The sequence below is a fragment of the Lutra lutra genome, chromosome 1 (genome assembly GCF_902655055.1).
Source record: "Lutra lutra chromosome 1, mLutLut1.2, whole genome shotgun sequence".
NCBI classification, from domain to species: domain Eukaryota; kingdom Metazoa; phylum Chordata; class Mammalia; order Carnivora; family Mustelidae; genus Lutra; species Lutra lutra.
This window is the reverse complement of record NC_062278.1, coordinates 192,725,086-192,745,372: the sequence shown is the minus strand read 5'-3', so window position 1 is coordinate 192,745,372 and position 20,287 is coordinate 192,725,086. Positions and strand designations below refer to the sequence as shown.

Sequence of the window (20,287 nt, the reverse complement as noted above, 5' to 3'; positions counted from 1 at the left end):
GCTCTGCTTTTTATCCCAGGACTTCTTCATTCCCTAACTGGAAGCCTTATCTCCCACTCCCCTACACCTATTTTTTGCCCATCTCCTACCCCCTCTCCACTGGGAACCAACAGTTTGTTTTCTGTATTTATGGGTCCATTTCTGCTTTTTATTTATTCATTTGTTCTGTTTTTGAGACTTCACATGTAAGTGAAATCATAGAGCATTTGTCTTTTTCTATCAGACTTATTTCACTTAGAGTAACATTCTCGAGGTCCATCCATGTTGTAGCAAATGTCAAGATCTCATTCTTTTTTATGCCTAAGTAATATTCTCAAGGGTGTCCATGTACACACACACACCCGCGCACATTTTCATTATCCTTTCATCTATCAGTGGACACTTAAGTTGCTTCTATACCTTGGCTACTGTAAATAATGCTGCGCTGAACACAGGGGTGCAGAGATCTTTTCAAATTAGTGTTTTTGTTTTCTTCGGGTAAATACCCAGTAGTGGATTTACTGGATCATATCGTATTTCTCTGTTTAATTTTCTGAGGAACCTCCACACTACTTTCCGAAGTGACGGTATCAATTTACATTCTCCGCAACAGTGCATGAGCATTCCTTTTCCTCCATGATCTCACCAACTCTTACAAGCCAGCATGTCTCAGAGTTCTCACTGCAGGGGTGCCCTAGTGCGGTGACTAGAGCTGAGGTGAGGTCCTGGCTGAGTTGTTCCATGCAGGGCATGCATGACCTGAAACCCAGGTCCTTGGGTGACTGGAACCATGGCGGGCATGGACTGCGGTTCCTGGAGCATTCCACACAGGGGATGCCCTCGTGGGGGTCGGAGGAGGGGCTGGGGCAGATGCGGGTATGGGCTACCAGGTCCTGGAGCACTGTGCACTGGGGTGCCCGAGCAAGCTGCCCAGAGCCCAAGTGGTGTGGCCACAGAGTGTTCTGGTGTGCTCTGTACCTGTGTCGCAGCAGCTAGAGCTTTAGTGAGCACCAACCAGAGATATCCGGGTATATCTGGGGCCACCTTGGGGGGGCCAATGGTGCTGGCGTGGGCTAGGGGCCCTGCGCTTGCTGAGGTAACAAGCGTGCTATGGCTTCCAGACCCCTGCTCCTGTCACGTGTAAGGGGTGTGAACCCGAGGCTCACCAGCCTCTCTGACCCAGAGTTCCACCGGCTCCCTGGCCAGCTGATGGCTTTCTAGGATGAGTTCCTTTGTATTCTCATTGCTCTTTTAAACTGCGGCTTTTGGGGCACCTGGGTGGCTCAGGTGGTTAAGCTTCTGCCTTTGGCTCAGGTCAAGATCTCAGGGTCCTGGGATCAAGCCCCCCATTGGGCTCCCTGCTCAGCAGGGTTCCTGCTTCCCCAGCCCCCACTGCCTGCCTCTCTGCCCACTTGTGATCTTTCTCTCTCTCTGTCAAATAAATAAATAAATAAAATCTTTAAAAAAAATAAAAAATAAAAAAATAAACTGTGGCTTTTTTCCTGTGCCCTCCGGGTCCATCAGTAGGTCTCTCCCTTCTGCAGTCGGCAGCTTTGGGTGTGCAAGTCCCTTTAGTCACCCTGTCCCTGTCACTTATGGTTTGTGTGGTCTCTTCAGCTTTTGTCATACAGAAGCTATTCAGTCAGCCCTCAGTTCTTCCTCAGGAGAACTCCATAAATAAGTGCAGATTTGGTTTGTCCCTGTGGAGGAGGTGAGCTCAGGGTCTTTCCACATCATCACCCTGGACCAGAACCCCACCATGGTTGTTACTGTTAAGTGCAAAGTACATGGCATGAGGTCTGACACATGTTAACCACGATTTATATTTCATTCTATCCTCTCAAGGATACTCACCACACTTGAAATTGAACAAGGACGGGGTATAAGTATGTATTTAATGTCTCCCTTCCTGAAATGTGAACTCCATTAGGGCTGTGCCCTTCGTGTTCCCCACAATATCATCCACTTCTTCTATAGTGCCTGGCATTTTGAAAGCAAATGAATAAAGAAGGTAGGCATCATATTCAGTCCATCTTGTAGACTGAAAACCAAGACTCCAGAGTTTGATAACTCAAACTGGCTGATGACGAATGTTGTTTTTTTTTTTTCCTTCACCCTGGTTCCTTCCTTCCCTAAGGGTCTTGCCTGCCTGGTGTGGAACCTCTTCTGCCTGCTGGAGAACCGCTGGTTGTTTTGCTGGTGCTGCCTACACCCTGGGACTAAGCCATTCATTAAGAACAGTTTACTGTTGCTCCAGTGCCCACCATGTGGACGTGTACACAAGCTACATGGTTCTGGGGTGTAATACAAGGTGGTGAAATTGCTGCTTCATATACATGAAGAGGAAACATCTGACATTTTTGAGCTGTGTCCTGGCCACACTTCAGAAGGTGCATAAATATCCTTCCAGAGGCAGAACAAATGATCACTCCCCTGTCAGATTTCAGGAAATGCCCTTGTTAGCCAGGAGACAGTAGTGCTTGGGGGACACCTCATTGCCTCCTGCTTCATCACAAAGCCTTCCTCAGGGAGGAGAGATGTTAGAAAGGTGGTCTCCATCTACTGCCAAATTAATGATCTAATTTAAAAAGAAGGAGGGCTGAGGGTCTGCTTCTCTGTGCCTGGAAACTAACTGGTATTCAGTTGAGACCTTAGAGTTCATTTAAAAATCAATTGTAGAAAAAGAGCTTCAACTAAATCCTCAGGCCTTATAAGCTTTAATGAAATAAAGAATTTTCCTGAAAATCTATAATGTTTAATGCAGATAGATTCTCCATCTACCTGATGTATTGTATCTCAGTTATAGGTCTTGGTCTCAAAGAACATCAAAGTTTCAAGGCAAAGAGAGGAAGTTTCTGTATTGAGGCAGGAGCTATAAATCATGGTCCCAGGCCAGTTCTACTATTAACTTGCTGTATGACCTTGGATAAGTCACCTCCCCTCTCTGGTTCTCCAGTTTCTTAGTTGTACATGAAGAGAATTGAACTGAAAAAAAAAAAAAGACAAAAAATGGAGGCTGCCCTTTTGGTTGTAATAGTTATAGTCTTCATGATCACATTCATCCTTTCTTTGGGCACTCACTAGGTAGAAGGCACTGTGCCAGGTGCCAGTAATATAGTAGTAAGCAAAGAGATGCAGATCCAGCCTTCATGCTTCCATGACATCATCCTAATAATTCCATAGAACTATTACAATCTGGGACAAGTGTTTACAAGGGAAAGTACATGGGACCATGGGTGTCTATAGCAAGGAATCTATTCCAGTATAGAGTAAGGAAAGCTTTCCTGGAGGAAAATGATATGTAAATGATGGGTAGGTAAAAAAAGAAAGGGTATTTCAGAGAGAAGGAACAATATGTGTAAAGACCCTGAGCGTCTGAGGAAATAGGCAGAGCCATTGTGTCTGTGGCAGTGAGGAGTGGAGTGTGACCAATGGCAGGAAGGAGCCGAATGGTTGAAGGTATGGGAGGCCACATGAAGGATATTGGTCTTCATCTGAAGAGCACTGGGAAACCACTGAAGGTTTTAAGCAGGGACATGGCATGATCAAGTTCAGATTCTCTGGCTTTAAAGTGGAAAACCAACCTGAAGGGGGCTAAGAGAATAGGTAGGAGGCCAGGTCAGGGGGTACTTGCAGGAGCACCAATGAGTTATGATGATGGTAGGGATGGAAAGGGGTTAATTCTTTGTTGTCAGCACTAATGAACATCAGTGACTTAAAACATTTGATCAACACCTATACTCTCCTATCTGTCCTTATCAGTGTACCACAAACCTGGAGCAGGCCCCCATTATAAGCCCTTAGCACCATATTCCTTTCCCCTAAAGCCCTTCCACAGCTGCCATTTGTCTCTGTGACTATTTGGTTAATATCTGAGCTCCAGCTAGACTGTAAGTCCCAGGAAGGCAGGAGTTACATCTATTTTTTTTTCCCAGTCCTTTTTCTGAGTGCCTAAGACAGTGCCTGGCACATAGTTGGTGCTGTGTTAAGAATGAGTGAATGAACAACATGAACAAAGTAGCTGTCTCAGAGCAGAGACCCTATTGAGATTATATCTGGAGGGGAGCAAGAAGGTGAAGGGAAAATAAGCAAGCGCATTATACCAGTCTCTTGAAACAATGGACGGAGGCTAGGTTTTCCAAGGGACAAGGGACATGACAATAGGAGTAAGAAATGAGGTTGCTGGGACATTGCTCCTAGCTGGCATCCATAACTGACTGGGTGACCCGTGGATCCTGCACGCATCGTCTGCTTCACATAGACCCTTCTTTGTGGGTAGCTACTCAACAAATATCTATTCAACCACTAGTGCATGACCTAGTCACTTAACTTCCGGAACCCTCACCCTCCTTTGCTGTCACATGGGATTAATTCAGCCAGCCTTCTTTGACAAGGATCAAACTGAAAGGAGTTGGAAAAACAGAGGGCTTCATCTGTCCAGAGATAAGATATGACTGCCAGGCTCCAGAATAAGGGGAGATGAGTAGAATGACAAGAGCATGAGGAAGGAGGCTGGAGACTGAGGAGACAACAACGATGAAGTGCCAAACAGGAGATAACGCAGCCAAGGGGAGAGAAAGTGGCAGCAGAAAATAATTTTCCAGGCACATCATCTGTCTTAGCTTTTCGGTCTGTCAGAGGGGAAGTGTCAGCAGGGTCTGGGCGAGCCTCACCCTGTAGTGAATATGGCACCTGAGTACCGATGTGCTTGGGTGTCTCTAAAACCACCCCGGAAATCCATTTGTAGCGGGAGCTGTAGCTGGTGTTTCTGTTTCCTGCTTTGTTTTTTGGTGGCTATTGCAAGAGACTTCAACCCCAGGCACAGTTCTATGCAGTGCTTCCATAAATCCTTCCTGCTGCTTTGCCAGCTTCCCAGACAGGTCATAATGGGAGATGGAAGATAAACAAACAAATACAGAATGGTGAAGGGCAGTCAATTCAGTGACTTGACCCCATCCATCAGTCCTTCCCTCCATTGCCAGAGCCAAGCAACCTCAAGGTTGTTTTAGGAACACACACACATACATCAGTATTTAATAATTGTACAGGGTACAGGGTAAAGCTGGCCCAGCTCCCACTTTTTGATCCTTTCCCGCTCTACAAAAGCATGTCATTCTGACATAAATAAGAAAAATACCTAGAAGTTAGAGTAAATAAGGTTAAAAACATCCACAACAACTTGGTTGCTGCTAATGAATGGTACACAGGTAATGGGAAGAGTAGACTTTGGTATCAGACAGCCCAGAATTCAAGTCCCAACCCTACCAGTTGCTGGCTTTGTCACCTAACCAAGTTACTTAGTCTTTCCGGGGTCTGGCTACCCCATCTTTCAAATGGGAATCCTAACAATGCTCCTATGTAGGATTTGGATGAGGATTCACTGAACCAATGCATATCAATTGGTGAGCATATAAATGGCACTGGGTAAATGGTACAGCCACATGTAGAAGAATGAAACTGGACCACTTTCTTATACCATACACAAAGATAAACTCAAAATGGATGTAAGATCTAAATGTAAGACAGAAATCCATCAAAATCCTGAAGAAGAACACAGGCAGCAACCTCTTTGACCTCAGCTGCAGCAACTTCTTGCTAGACACGTCTCCAAAGCCAGGGAAACAAAAGCAAAAGATGAACTATTGGGACTTCACCAAGAAAAAAAGTTCTTGCACAGCAAGAGAACCAGCCAACAAAGCTAAAACTCCCAGCGTACAGGAGAAGATATTTGCAAATGACATCAGATAAATGGCTAGTATCCAAGATCTATAAGGAACTTACCAAACTCAGCAGCCAAAAATCAAACAATCCAGTCAAGAAATGGGGAGAAGACATGAACAGACACTTCTCCAAAGAAGACATTATAAATGTCCAACAGACACATGAAAAAATGCTCCATATCACTTGGCATCAAGGAAATGCAAATCAAAATCACACTAAGATACCAGCTTATATAGTCAGGATGGCTAAAATTAACAAGTCAGGAAACAACAAATGGCAAGGATGCAGAGAAAGGGAAAGCCTCTTATACTGCTGATGGGAATGCAAGCTGTAGAGCCACTGTGGAAAGAGTATGGTGGTTCCTCAAGAAGTTATAAAAATAGCACTACCCCACCAGCACCCCAATATTCATAGCAGTAATGTCCACAATGGCCAAAGTGTGGAAAGAGCTGAGATGTCCACTGATAGATAAATAGAAGATATGATTATACACACACACACACACTGGAATATTACTCAGCCATCAGAGATGATGAATACTTACCATTTACATTGATGAGGATGGAACTGGAGGGTATTATGCTGAGCTAAATAAGTCAATCATAGAAAGACTAATCGTCTTTCTAACTATCATATAGTTTCACTCATATGTGAAATATAAGAAACAGGGCAGAGGACCATAAGGGAAGGGAGGGAAAAGAGAATGGGAAGTCACGGGGCGGAGGCGGGGGACCATAAGAGACTCTTAACTGTAGGAAACAAACTGAGGGTTGCAGGAGGGGAGATAGTTGGGGGGATGGGAGAATTGGGGGACGGGCCTTAAGGAGGGCATGTGATGTGATGAGCACTTAGTGTTAGACACAACTGATAATTATTGAACACTACATCTGAAACTAAAGATGTACTATAAGTTGGTTAATTGAACTTAAATTTTAAAAAATTGCTGAACATAGTGTCTGTAATGGTGCTTATTACATTTACTACTGAATGTAATAAAATTCAGCTATTATTTTTATTTTAAATTTATTTTTATTATTTTTTAATAAACATATAATGTATTATTAGCCCCAGGGGTACAGGTCTGTCAATCACCAGGCTTACACACTTCACAGCACTCACCATAGCACATACCCTCCCCAATGTCCATAACCCCACCACCCTCTCCCTACACCCCTCCCCCCGGCCACCCTCAAGTTTGTTTTGTGACATTAAGAGTCTGTTTTGGTTTGTCTCCCTCCCGATCCCATCTTGTTTCATTTATTCTTTTCCTATCCCCCTACCCCCCCACACACCGGTTGCATCTCCACTTCCTCATATCAGGGAGATCATATGATAGTTGTCTTTCTCTGATTGACTTATTTCGCTAAGCATAATACCCTCTCGTTCCATCCACGTCATCGCAAATGGCAAGATTTCATTTCTTTTGATGGCTGCATAGTATTCCATTGTACATATATACCACATCTTCTTTATCCATTCATCTGCTGATGGACATCTAGGTTCTTTCCATAGTTTGGCTATTGTGGACATTGCTGCTATAAACATTCGGGTGCACATGCCCCTTCGGATCACTACGTTTGTATCTTTAGGGTAAATACCCAGTAGAGCAATTGCTGGGTTGTAAGGTAGCTCTATTTTCAACTTTTTGAGGAACCTCCATATTGCTTTCCAGAGTGGTTGCACCTAGCTATTATTTTTAAATAGAATATCATGCAGCCATGAAAAAAGATAATATTTTCTCATTAGCACCAAAAGATGTCCTGATAGATGGTCAAAGCAGATAATTCTAATGGTAGAGGTACAGTGAAGTTGGGGGATAGGAGCATGACCCTGGATTGAGAACAGTACAGGTAGTAAAACTGATGAGAATATGTCCTAACTGTGACTTTGCAGGGGTAGGAAAGAAACTGAAACCTACTGTGCTAAGTGAAACAAGTGGGTTAGTAATATTTTTTTGTTATTCTCCTGATAATGCTAATTTAGAAATCAAATAGCTATCTTTATGTGTATAGACACTTTAAAGATACCTGAAAAGATACATACTAACATTTAGTAGTGGTTGTCTGGGGTGACGGGATTATAGGTGGTTTTACCTACCATGTGCTTTAGATTTTTTCTAAAATCATTTTCTACATCATCTATTTCTTATAATTTCTGTAGCACATATTTATCATTTTTATGTTATGTTTTACTTTACAATCACTTAAAACACCTCTCCCTACATGGAAAAATTACAAATTTTACCTTCACTGAGTCAAGGAGCATGTCAGTTTCTAAAATAAAATGCACCTTTGGGTTCAAAAGATACCTTTCACCAAAAGTAAAAGAACCTGGGGCAAATTTTAGAAGAGATCTGGGACTTTAGAAGCAGTAGGCAGTGGTAGGTTAGCAGCAAAAGCAGTTCCATACATTTCCTATTTCTCTACCCTGGCCCCCAGCCTTGACCTTGTACCTCTCCTACCCTAAACCCAGGCCTTGAAAGTAGGGAGTGGATTGATTCTATGAATTTTCAACTCTCTCCTACTGTTTCTATGCAGCAGATGTGAATAAGCACCATCCTCCCCCTCCAAACTAATATATTTATGATGGCACTTTCCAGGTGCCAGATATAGGGTGAAGGAGTGAGTGTGAGTGTGTGTGTGTGTGTGTGTGTGTGTGTAATTTAATCCTGACCACAATCATGCAGGAAGATCCTTGTACAAAGTAACTGAGGCTCAGCCTTGGTTGTGGTCCCACAGCCAGTGCACAGCGGAGTTAGAACTCAACCCCATATCTTGCAGACACAACATACCCTCCTGAACCACTCTGACCCCTGTCACTTCCTTCCTTGCTCCACTTTCCCCACGAGAACAAAGTTTACCATGGGTAGTCACTCTTCTCCTAGGGAAACATCTGTTTTAAAGCCACTGAGGAGTTATAGTGGTTTTGCTTATTGGAAAATATATATAGCTTCATTTCAGAAATATAGTCAGATATGAACTGACTTCTACTTCACTTAGATTTTTAAAAAAAAGGTCAGTCCTAAAGAATACGCTCGGTCATCCAGTGTGAGGACACCTGCAGCTTATGCCTGCCAACGGTCCTTCCCCTTCCAATCACAGTGCCTCAGTCTAAGAACGTCTTTGCCACAGCACACACTCTCAGCGGGACTGTCAGTCATGGGAGTACGTCCTTCGCCATGGGGTGGGTTATAACCTCAGGTCAGCTGGTAAGACTTCCCCTTGTGGGGATCAGATTCACAGATTCAGGGTGAGATGGCCCAAGAACGGAATGGGGTTGGAGGAGAGTCATACCAGTGATGCAGTATCCACTATATCCTGCTGCCTGGCTTTGTGGGGTTAAGCTGCTGGGTTTTCTTCTTTTCTGTAGCTTGGTTATTTCCTTTAATAACTTATTGCTGTTGTTATTGTTTTTGTGCTGCTGCTGCTGCTGCTGCTATATTGTTGTTATATTATTATCATTATTATTATTATTATGGCTTAATTTAACCAGTTGTCAGTTCATGCTTTGTTTTTTTAAAAAAATTTTAAAAATTAACACATAATGTATTATTTGATTCAGGGGTACAGGTCTGTGAATCATTAGTCTTACACAATTCACAGCAATTGTCATAGGACATACCCTCCCCAATGTCTATCCCCCAGCCACCCCATCCCTGCCACCTGCCTCCCCTCCACGAACCTCAATTTCTTTCCTGAGATTAAGAGTCTTTTGTGGTTTGTCACCCTCTCTGGTTTCATCTTGTTTCATTCTTCCGTCCCTTCCCCTATGATCCTCTGTCTTGTTTCTCAAATACCTCATATCAGTGAGATCATTTGATAATTGTCTTCCTCTAATTGACTTATTTCGTTTAGCATAATACTGTCTAGTTCTATCCACATCGTTGCAAATGGGAAGATTAGGGGGGTTTTGATGGCTGCATAATATTCCATTGTATATATGTACCACATTGTCTTTATCCATTCATCTGTTGATGGACATCTAGGTTCTTTCCATAGTTTGGCTATTGTGGACATTGCTGCTATAAACATTAGAGTGCATGTGCCCCTTTAGATCACTACATTTGAATCTTTAGTGTAAATACCAGGCTGGTTTGATGTTTGCAAATTCTTTTAATTTTTGTTTGTCCTGGAAGCTTTTTATTTCTCCTTCTATTTTCAATGACAGCCTAGCTGGATATAGTATTCTTGGCTGCATATTTTTCTCGGTTAGTGCTCTGAATATATCATGCCAGTCCTTTCTGGTCTGCCAGATAGCTGTGGATAGGTCTGCTATGAATCTAATATTTCTACCATTGTATGTTACAAACCTCTTGTCCCTAGCTGCTTTCAGGATTTTCTCTTTGTCTCTGAGACTTTTAAGTTTTACTCTTAGATGACATGGTGTTGACCTATTTTTATCGACTTTGAGGTTCACTGTGCCTCTTGGATTTTGATTCCTGTTTCCTTCCCCAAATAGGGAAGTTCACCACTATAAATTGTTCCAATATACTTTCTCCACCCACCCACTTCTTCTTCTTCTGGGATCTCAGTTACTCTAAATTGTTTCATCTTATGATATCACTTATTTCTTGAATTTTCCCCTCGTGGTATAGTAGTTGTTTGTCTTTTTCTCAGCTTCTTTTTTTTCTTTTTAAAGATTTTATTTATTTGTCAGAGAGAGAGAGAGAGCACAGGCAGAGTGGCAGAGGGAGAAGCAGGCTCCCTGTGGAGCAAGGAGCCGGATGTGGGACTTGATCCCAGGACGCTGGGATCATGACCTGAGCTGGAGGCAGCCGCTTAACCAACTGAGCCACCCAGACATCCCTTTTTCTCAGCTTCTTTATTCTCCATCATTTGGTCTTCTATATCACTAATTTTCTCTTCTGCCTCATTCATCCTAGCAGTAAGAGCCTCCATTTTTTTTTTTTTTTAAAGATTTTATTTATTTATTTGTCATAGAGAGAGAAGCGAGAGTGAGCACAGGCAGACAGAGTGGCAGGCAGAGGCAGAGGGAGAAGCAGGCTCGCTGCCAAGCAAGGAGCCCGATGTGGGACTCGATCCCAGGACGCTGGGATCATGACCTGAGCCGAAGGCAGCTGCTTAACCAACTGAGCCACCCAGGCGTCCCAAGCCTCCATTTTTTATTGTACCTCATGAATAGCTGTTTTGATTTCAACTTGGTTAGATTTTAGTTCTTTGATTTCTCCAGAAAGAGATTCTCTAGTATCTTCTATGCTTTTTTTGAGCCCACCTAATATATTTATAATCATCATTCTGAACTCTAGTTCTGTTATCTTACTCATGTCCATATTGATGGTCCCTGGCTGTCAGTATTGAATCTTGTTCTCTTTTGAGGGGTGAGTTTTCTGCTTTATCATTTTGTCCAGTGAAGAAGAGATGCATGAGAAAACAGAATGCTAAAAGGGTAACAATGATGCCAGAAAAATATACACTAAACAAATCAGAAGAGGTCCGAAAACGGGGGGAAAAGAAAAGAAAAAAAATATGATCAGGTTGGTAAACAGAACAGAGTCACAAACTTGATTTTGGGTATATTTTGGTCTGTTAGAGGAAACTGTCTCCCAAAATTTTAAAGAAAGAAAAAACTTATATATACACAAAAATAAGGATAAATATGATGAAAGGATGGAATAGCACTTTAAAGATGAAAATTTAAAAAGATTTTTAAAAAGGAATTGATAAGAAGTTGGTTGAAAAAGAAAGAAAAAAATTTTTTTAAAAAAGGAGGAGAGAATGATCAGGCAGGAGACTAGAACAAAGACATAAACCAGATTTAGGGTATATTTTAGTCTGTTAGAAGAAACTGTATCCCAAAATTTCAAAGAAAGAAAAACTTATAATATACACCAAAAATAAGGCTAAATACAATGAAGGGATAGTATATGACTGTAAAAATGAAAATTAAAAAAGATTTTTAAAAAGGTATTGATAAGATGATGGTTAAAATAGGAAAGAGGAAAAATTCCAAAAAAATAGAAAAAGAAAAAAAATAAAATTTTAAAAATTTAATTTTTAAAGACTAAAGAATCATGAGGAAAAAAAAGCCATGAATTCTTTGTGCTGTCCCCTAGTGCTAGAGTTTTGCAGTTCTCATGGATCGGTAAACTTGGTCTTGGCTGAAAGTTTTTGCTGATGTTCTGGGGGAGAGGCCTCTTGCAGTGATTCTCAAATGTCTTTGCCCAAGGCGGAATTGCACTGCCCTTGCCAGGGGCCCAGCTAAGTAATCTGCTCGGGTTTGCTCTTGGGAGCTTTTGTTCCCTGAACACCTTCCCTCGTAGAGCTCTGGAGGCCGGGAATCAAAATGGCAGCCTCCTAATCTCTGGCCCGGAGGAGCCGAGAACTCGGGGCCCCACTTCTCAGTGAGCCCTCGGAAAAAAGCAGTCAATCCCTCCTGTCTCCCTGGTTTCTGGCAGCGCTCCGTGCTCACCCAGCCAGTGACCAAGTGTTTCTATCTCTGGCGCATGACCCCATTTGGAGTCTCCAAACCCAGCAGATTCCTGTAGAGCCCTCCATGCCGCTCCTCCCAATGGAGCAAGAGGGGGGGATCTCCCCAGATCTGCCACTTGTGGGGTCCCTGCCTGAAGAGCAATGGCCCGACTGTGCTGCGGATCATAGTTTAAGGAAACCCCAGGCTGAGCGCCACCACCTTGGCTCCGTCTCTGCAGCTGGCTTGCCCCCTCTGATACCTGGGAGCTCTGCCACACTCAGACACCCCCTGTCTTTCTGTGACCCCACAGGACCTGAGACAACACTGTCCCCGCAAGGGCTGCACCCCCGCTGAGCCTCTGGAGTGATGTCCCTCCGTGGAGCAGACTTCTAAAAGGTCTGACTTCTAATGGTCTGATTTTGTGCTCCACTACTCTCTCATTTGCTAGGAGCTGGCCCCTCCTGCCGTGGTCTATTTTCCCATATATCACCTCAGATTCACTTCTCCACATGTCCTACCTTCCAGAAAATGGTCGCTTTTCTGTTCACAGAATTGCTACTCTTCTTCTCTTCTTTCTCCTGTTGAGTTTGTAGGTGTTAAGAATGGTTTGATAACTATCTAGCTGAACTCCGGGACCCGAAAATATTAGGTTCCTACTCCTCTGCCATCTTGCTCCTCCCCCACCTGGTCAGTTCCTGTTGTTAGCAACTACAAAATTCTGTTTTATAACAGCAAAGTTAATTTGAAAAAACCAGGAGGGTATGTGCTATGGTGAGTGCTGTGAAGTGTGTAAGCCTGATGATTCACAGACCTGTACCCATGGGGCAAATAATACATTATATATTAATTTTTTAAAAAATCTTTCATAAATAAATAAATAAATAAATAAATATTATTTTAAATCAAAAACAAAGCCAGCTAGGACTTTGTTAGATATTAGATAAGAACAAAATAAACCTTAACAAACTGAATCATAGCAGTTTCACCAGCGAAGCCCAGATATCAGCAGAAGCATTCTAAAATGGGTGTCTGTACATCTTCTGCCTCATTCTACATCCCCACTTCCCACCAACCCCCCACATTTCCTTCCAGGCAAGCTCTGAGTGAGAGAAGTTTTGTAAAACTTTTCTATCTACCTCTTTTCTCTGATGCCAGGACCAGCATGCAAAGGAACCAAAATGAAGAAGGGAGATGGGGAGTGAGGGTGAGAATGCAGGGTGGGATGGCTTATGTTTTAGACATTTGTTTCAAAAGCACTGAGAGTTAGGGAAGGTGTGGGGGCCCCGTAGAAATGGATTAGCTCTCTGACATCTCAAGACTGTAGCTGTGGGAATGGGACGTCACTTGGTCAGATCTCCCAGATCTCAGAGCACCCACTTCAGCACCCAGCCCTCAAAGCCGGGATGCAAGAGATTAAAGGATTAATCTGCTGCCCTGCTTGATCGGCTTTGACGATCAGGGCCACCAGGAATGGATAAAATAAACTCCCACTACCCTGGCCCAGCTCAGGTCCCATGCCCAAGTGGCTTGATGCTAATGCTCGCCAGTGGGGTTCAAACGGACTAGGTGGGCCCAGGTGGAAAAAGAACAGAGCCTACCTATTCCTTTTATCTAAAAAAATTTTCTTTACTACTCTAGGATGTTGAAAAAACATTATTGCTTTGGAAAAACAAAGTCAATGCCTGAAACAACTTTTTCTAATATAGTCATCTCAGAACTTTTTGAGAAAAAGTTGTTTAAAAAATATTACCATTAGCAAACTGGAATGTGAAGGTGTGGTATGGTGGAGTGGAATGTGTGTGTGTGTGTGTGTGTGTGTGTGTGTGTGTGTGTGTGTGAAAGAGACAGAGAGAGAGAGAGAGAGAGAGAGAGATTGAACATGTATGTAGAAGGCTTTGCCTTCTTTGCCATTGGCTTTGCCTGCCCAGCAAATATATCCCCTTCTTCTGGTAAAAAGCACCCGCATTTCTCAATGAGAAATCACTGCACTCTCACCATAGAGGGTTCCAGTATGGCTGGGCCTGCTCACCGCACCCAGAGGTGGTATCTGTCCTAGCTTTGATCCCCTGGTCTAGTTCATCCTCCATCCATGGTGAATGGTCCAGAAGGGACACGTGACCCATGCCAGCCCAACCAAGTGACCTAGGGCCTTTTGCTGGGATTCTCCACAAAGAGTATTCTCTTCACTCCAGCAGTTGCCAAGCTGATAGGGCATGGCCTGAAGGCGCCAGGATCTTCCCCAGGCAGAGAACCAACACAGGGAAGAACAAAGTTGAGGTGTAGGGAGAAAGATACCCATCCTGCTGACATCTCCGGAGTCTTTGGATCCAGCCACAGCTAAAACCAGGTCTATTCCTGGCCTTTTAAGTTGCTTGAGCAAATAAATCTCATTTTTGGCTTAAGCCAGTTTGACCTAGGTGTCTGTCACTTGTAATCCAAAGAGACTTGAACAAGACCAGTACTGACCAGGAAGCAATTGGATCCTGGAGGAAGATGGAGAAAGAAACCCTAGCTTCTCCACTGCCCAAGGATGAAGGGAGAGGGAGAAAGGGAGGAGTAATGAACTTGGAGCTCTCCCAAGGAGAGTGTTAATCTTGATCCTTTGATTGGGGACCTTTGCTTCAGAGGATTCGATTTCCTAGAAGCAGGCATCCCAAGAATCTAAAGTTTACTAGTGAATACAGTAAATAATTTAGTCACATTATTTCCTGTGACTCAAATCTTAGTATTAACTACTCAGTGATTTCACAATGCCTGTATTCACACCAAACTAGAAAGAAGCTCTTTCCAACAAACTAGCCGCTATAGAAAAAAATATCAGGATCACTATAGATATAATGGTAATTTCCAGAGACTCATTAGCACATTGATGACTATTAATTTTCAAAGTTAATTAATAGGTAGAAATGGCACTTTCTTTTAATTTATGTCATTAGTCAAATGAGCTTTCTAATTAAGATTTGCAATCTATAAATTTATAAATTGGTGAATAACTCTAAACATGGAAAATTATTGGTGAGTGTCTGCCTGGACTGAACTGGCTTCAGAACTTGAAAAAAAGGGGAGAACTAATTTTATTCCCCGGCGGTTTCTCAACAAAATCTTTAGTTAAATATATTCAAGTTATCCATTGCCATGTCATCATCATGGTTCTGAATCTCATTTCCACTTTCTGTTAAATTCAAGTGAAATATTGTATCACATCAGATAAACAAGTTTGATCCTTATTAGCAATATTAGTACTATTTGTAAAATGAAAACAAAAAGTTTACATTTGACAAATATAAAAATAAACCACACTTCTAAAACAAACACAAATAGAAATTTCATTGAAATGAGTCTGCGGCTGGACCTAGCAAACATCACAGAGACAAAGGCTGTTTACTATTAAACACTAATTAACAAACCAGTCAATAGTATTTGCACAAGATCTAATTGCAGTCTTACTCTACTCTCTCCGTGAAAAGAGCCAAGTACTTCAGCAAGTGGGAAGGAGAGTGTTACTGAATCAATTAACTAATATTTTTAAAGCATCTATTAAGGATTGGAGTGCCCAATGTGTTTGGAAGACCAGTGAAGTGGGAGCCGCAATCTTTTTGTTTTGAGATAATTTGCTACCTAATAATTAAAAACAGAAAGAAAGAAAACCAGTGAAGCGATCCTATGGGGGGAAAAAATCAGAGTTTGTTGGATTCCCTTACATTTATTTTAGTTTATCGTTATTACTTTGAGTTGCATATGGCAGGATGCCGTGAGATTTTCAATGCGTGGGCCTTGTTTCTAATGGTTTTAATCTAGCCTTGACAATGGGTATAACATTGGGGCATAGCATTCCAAATACAGAGAATATCTGGTTCACATGAAAAAAGATGAATATAAAGTAAAATGTCTTTTCAAACCAGAAGAGACTCTTAATCTCACAAAACAAACTGAGGGTTGCCGGGGGGGTGGGTGGTAGGGAGAGGATGGTTGGGTTATGGACATTGGGGAGGGTATGTGCTATGATGAGTGCTGTGAAGTGTGTAAACCTGGTGATTCACAGATCTGTACCCCTGGGGCTAATAATACATTATATGTTAATTTAAAAGAATTGGGGTGCCTGGGTGGAACCCTCTGTCTTCAGCTCAGGTCATGATCAGGTTCTCTGCTCAGCGGGGAGCCTGCTTCCCCCTCTGTCTCTGCCTGCCTCTCTGTCTACTTGTGATCTCTGTCTGTCAAATAAATAAGTAAATAAATAAATAATTTATTATTATTTTTTAAAAGAAAAAAAGCAAAAAGTCTTTTCTTTTAAAGTAAAATGTCTTTTAATGACCATATAATAACTTTAAAAATATGCTCATCAAATTAACATGGCCCAAAGGAAGGTATGGCATAGCCACCTAATTAATAATGTATAAAGAATAGCCAATGTGTACATTATGGAAGAATAATTATAAAATTTAAATATACTAATTCCAAATCACTTTCCTGATAAATAGACCCCTGAGGTCTAGAGGTGAAAGTTCACTTGGGATATATGTTCAGGATATATTCTCTCACTTGCAGATTTTCTCTTGAGAAGAGTACTAGACCTCGAATGCTGTTCTCATTTATAGAAAAGAACTCACAGCACCATTGTAACACAAAGAACAAGAAGCTAGTGAAGGCACCCCTCCTGGGAGATGTGAACATCCTTTAGAAAGGGTATAGTTGTTTGAGGGCAAGCTCCCAACTCAGTTCAAATCTTCGCTTGTGGCATTTAACAGTTGTGTGACTTTGAGTAATTGACCCAACGCCCCCCTGCTTTTTTTTTTGACCTAACCCTTTTTGAGCCTCAGTTGCTTTACTGGTAAAACGGAAATAGTATCAGGATCTCGCTCATGAGACTGTTGTACAGATTAAACAAGAAATCATACATGGGGGGCACCTGGGTGGCTCAGTGGGTTAAAGCCTCTGCCTTCGGCTCAGGTCGTGATCCCAGGGTCCTGGGATCAAGCCCCGCATCAGGCTCTCTGCTCAGCAGGGAGCCTGCTTCCCCCTCTCTCTCTGCCTGCCTCTCTGCCTCCTTGTGATCTCTGTCAAATAAATAAATGAATATTAAAAAAAAAAAGAAATCATACATGGGGTTATAGACATTGGAGAAGGTGTGTGCTATGGTGAGTGCTGTGAAGTGTGTAAACCTGGCGATTCACAGACCTGTACCCCTGGGGCAAATAATACATTATATGTTTATAAAAAAATTTTAAAAATTATATAAAAAAAGAAATCATACATAAAGCAAGCAATGTGCCAAATGCATTGCATATAAATTTCTTGTTTAGTTAGTAAACAAGGGGCTTCGATTTCGTTTTCTCCACACAAAACGCTGTTATTTCTTAAAACTGTAACCAGTCATCAACCCTTTTGCCGTGGCAGGGATGGTCCTGTAGGAGGCTAAGGCTGCTGTTCCCATGGAACAGTAGTCTGGAAATTCTGGGCTTCAGGCTTGAGCGGTCTTGCCATTCTTCTGCATGGTGAGGCTTACCTCATAGTAACTCTGGACGGCATTCATGAAGGCTTCGTCAGCCACGATCTGGGTCTCCCCATTGAGGAAAGCCTGAAACCGGTCCTTGACTGTCTGCAGCTGCTGTTTGCTGATCTGTAAGGAACAGAGGAAGAGGGAACAGTGAGGACTTGTTCTAGACAAGGATCGTGGCTACATGGAATATGCCAGGCCCACTGGTGTGCTAGAGCTGAATTATTCAGGCGTGAAGAAAATGATTGTTAAATTTGCAGGAGTTTTGTGAGGTGGTTGTTTACTAAAAAATAATATAAATTCCAGTTAAATAAATTACTTTGAAAACAAGGGTAACACATACTCAAAATTCATTGCTTCCTGATTATTTTAGCGTTATCTGTGCTTTTGAAGTTACTAACATCTATTGTATTTGTATGGTGGAAATGATACACAACGGGTGCAACCATCTACCTCCTCCCAACTCCACATTTGGTGACATCTTACTGGAAACTAGGTATCCGTCAGGATGGGAGCATTTACACCAGGAAAATTGGCAAGTGCTACAAGTCTGGTATTTTTGTTTTTTAGTTTTTGTTTTTTTTTCGTGAGAGATGATTGTTTAACACGCCATAACACAGGCCCCTCAGGTGGTCGGAAATATCCTGCTTCGCAAAACTCTAGTCATCAAAACAGTATGGTTTTAGCATAAAAACAGTCCCCCAGAAATAAACCCATGAGTACACAGGCAATGATAACTGACAAGGGCTCCAAGATACTCAGTGGGAAAAGGATACACGACTCAATAAACAATGTTGGAGAACTGGGTATTCACATGCAAGAGAATGAAATCAGACCCCTATCTTATACCACTCACAAAAATTAACTTAAGTGAATTAAAGACTTATATAAGACCCCAACGTAAAACTATTGGAAGAAAATAGGGGGAAACCTCCTTGACATGGGAATGAATTTTTAGATACAACCTCAAAAGCTCGAGCAACACCAGCAAAAACCAAATGGGACTACATCCCTGCAATAATCTACTGCACAGCAAGAGAAACAAAAAGTAAAATGAGAAGGCAATTTACGGAATGGGAGAAAGTATTTGTAAACCATTACGTGGCAAGGGGTTAATACCCAAAATATATAAGGAACTCATATAATAGCAAAAAAAATCCAATAAAAAATGAGCAGAGGACTTGATATTTTTCCAAAGAAAACATACAGATGGTACACAGAAGGATACACAAGATCACTTCTCAGGGAAATGCAAATCAAACCCACAATGAAGTATCACCTCATACCTGTTCGAATGGTTATCATTTAAAAGAAAACAAAACAAAACAAGAGATAAACGCCAGCGAGGTTGTAGAGAAAATGGAACCCTTGTTCCATCCTCTTGGTAGCAATGTAAATTGGTGCAGCCACTATGGAAAACAGTACGGAGTTTCCTCAAAAAATTAAAAATAGAAGTACTATATGATTTAGCAATTCCACTTGGGGGCTATAGCCCAAGGAAAGGGAAACACTACCTGAAAGCAACAGCAGCACTCCGGGGCGCCTGGGTGGCTCAGTGGGTTAAGCCTCTGCCTTCCGCTCAGGTCCTGATCTCAGGGTCCTGGGATCAAGCCCTACATTGGGCTCTCCACTCAGTGGGGAGCCTGCGTCCCCCGTCTCTCTCTGCCTGCCTCTCTGCCTACTCGTGATCTCTCTCTCTCTGTGTCAAATAAATAAATAAATAAATAAATAAAAAGAAATAGAAGTACCCCTATGTTCAGTGCAGCATTATTCACAATAGCTGAGACATGGAAATAACCTAAGTGACCATTGACGGATGAATGGATAAAGAAAATGTGACACACACACGTACTCACACATGCTTATTAGTCAGCCAAAAAAAAAAAAAAAAAGGAAATCCTGCCATTTTTGACAACATGGATGGACCTAAAAGGTATTATGCGAAATGAAATGTTAGAAGGAGAAAGACGAATACTGCATATTCTCACTCACATGTGGATTCTAAAAAATGTTAAACTTCTAGAAACAGAGAGTAGAATGGTAGTTGTCAAGGCCTGAGGAGTGGGGGGAATGGGGAGATGTTGAACAAAGCATACAAAATTCCAACTCGAAGATGTACGTTCTGAGGATATAGTGTATAGCATGGTGACTAAAATTAACAGTACTGTATTATATGCTGGAAAGTTGTTAAGAGTAGATTCCACAGCCCTTTATACTTGTTACTTATGACTCAGTTTGTTAGATGATATGTCTCTCTTGTTATTTGCTCATCAATGTTTCCCCAGGACCAAGTTTGTGCTTCATGTGAGACAGGCACTCCATAAGCTCTTGTTGAATAAATGAGTGCAGTATACGAAAGAGAAATTGTTTTTGAATATCCTTTAATCGGTTCTGACTTATATAAAAAGAAAGTCAGCTAAAAACTTTGCTGTTTTTACTATTATTTATACTTTATAAACTTTATACATTATATATTATTTGTATATAATACAAAATATATGTAATAATATGCATATATATTATTTATACTTTATAAACCGATCATGGGATGCTGTGTCTGAGAACCACTATTGTAGAAGAAAGGGTAAGAAGAACATGCTGGTCCCAGTTCTATCAACCGTGGTGTCATCTTGGAAAAGCCACATTCTCTGAATTGGCCAGAGG

General features: G+C 41.8%; 1 protein-coding gene across 25 annotated transcripts in view; it reads right to left on the bottom strand.

The window, feature by feature from the left end:
• Nucleotides 1-20,287, bottom strand: part of CADPS (calcium dependent secretion activator) — a 477,655-nt gene that overhangs the window by 349,442 nt on the left and 107,926 nt on the right. For all 25 annotated transcript variants that reach the window (XM_047690232.1, XM_047690260.1, XM_047690359.1 and 22 more), the window contains exon 2: nt 17,633-17,746. In XM_047690232.1, the coding sequence (XP_047546188.1) occupies nt 17,633-17,746 (114 nt within the window). The remainder of the gene's footprint in view (nt 1-17,632; nt 17,747-20,287) is intronic.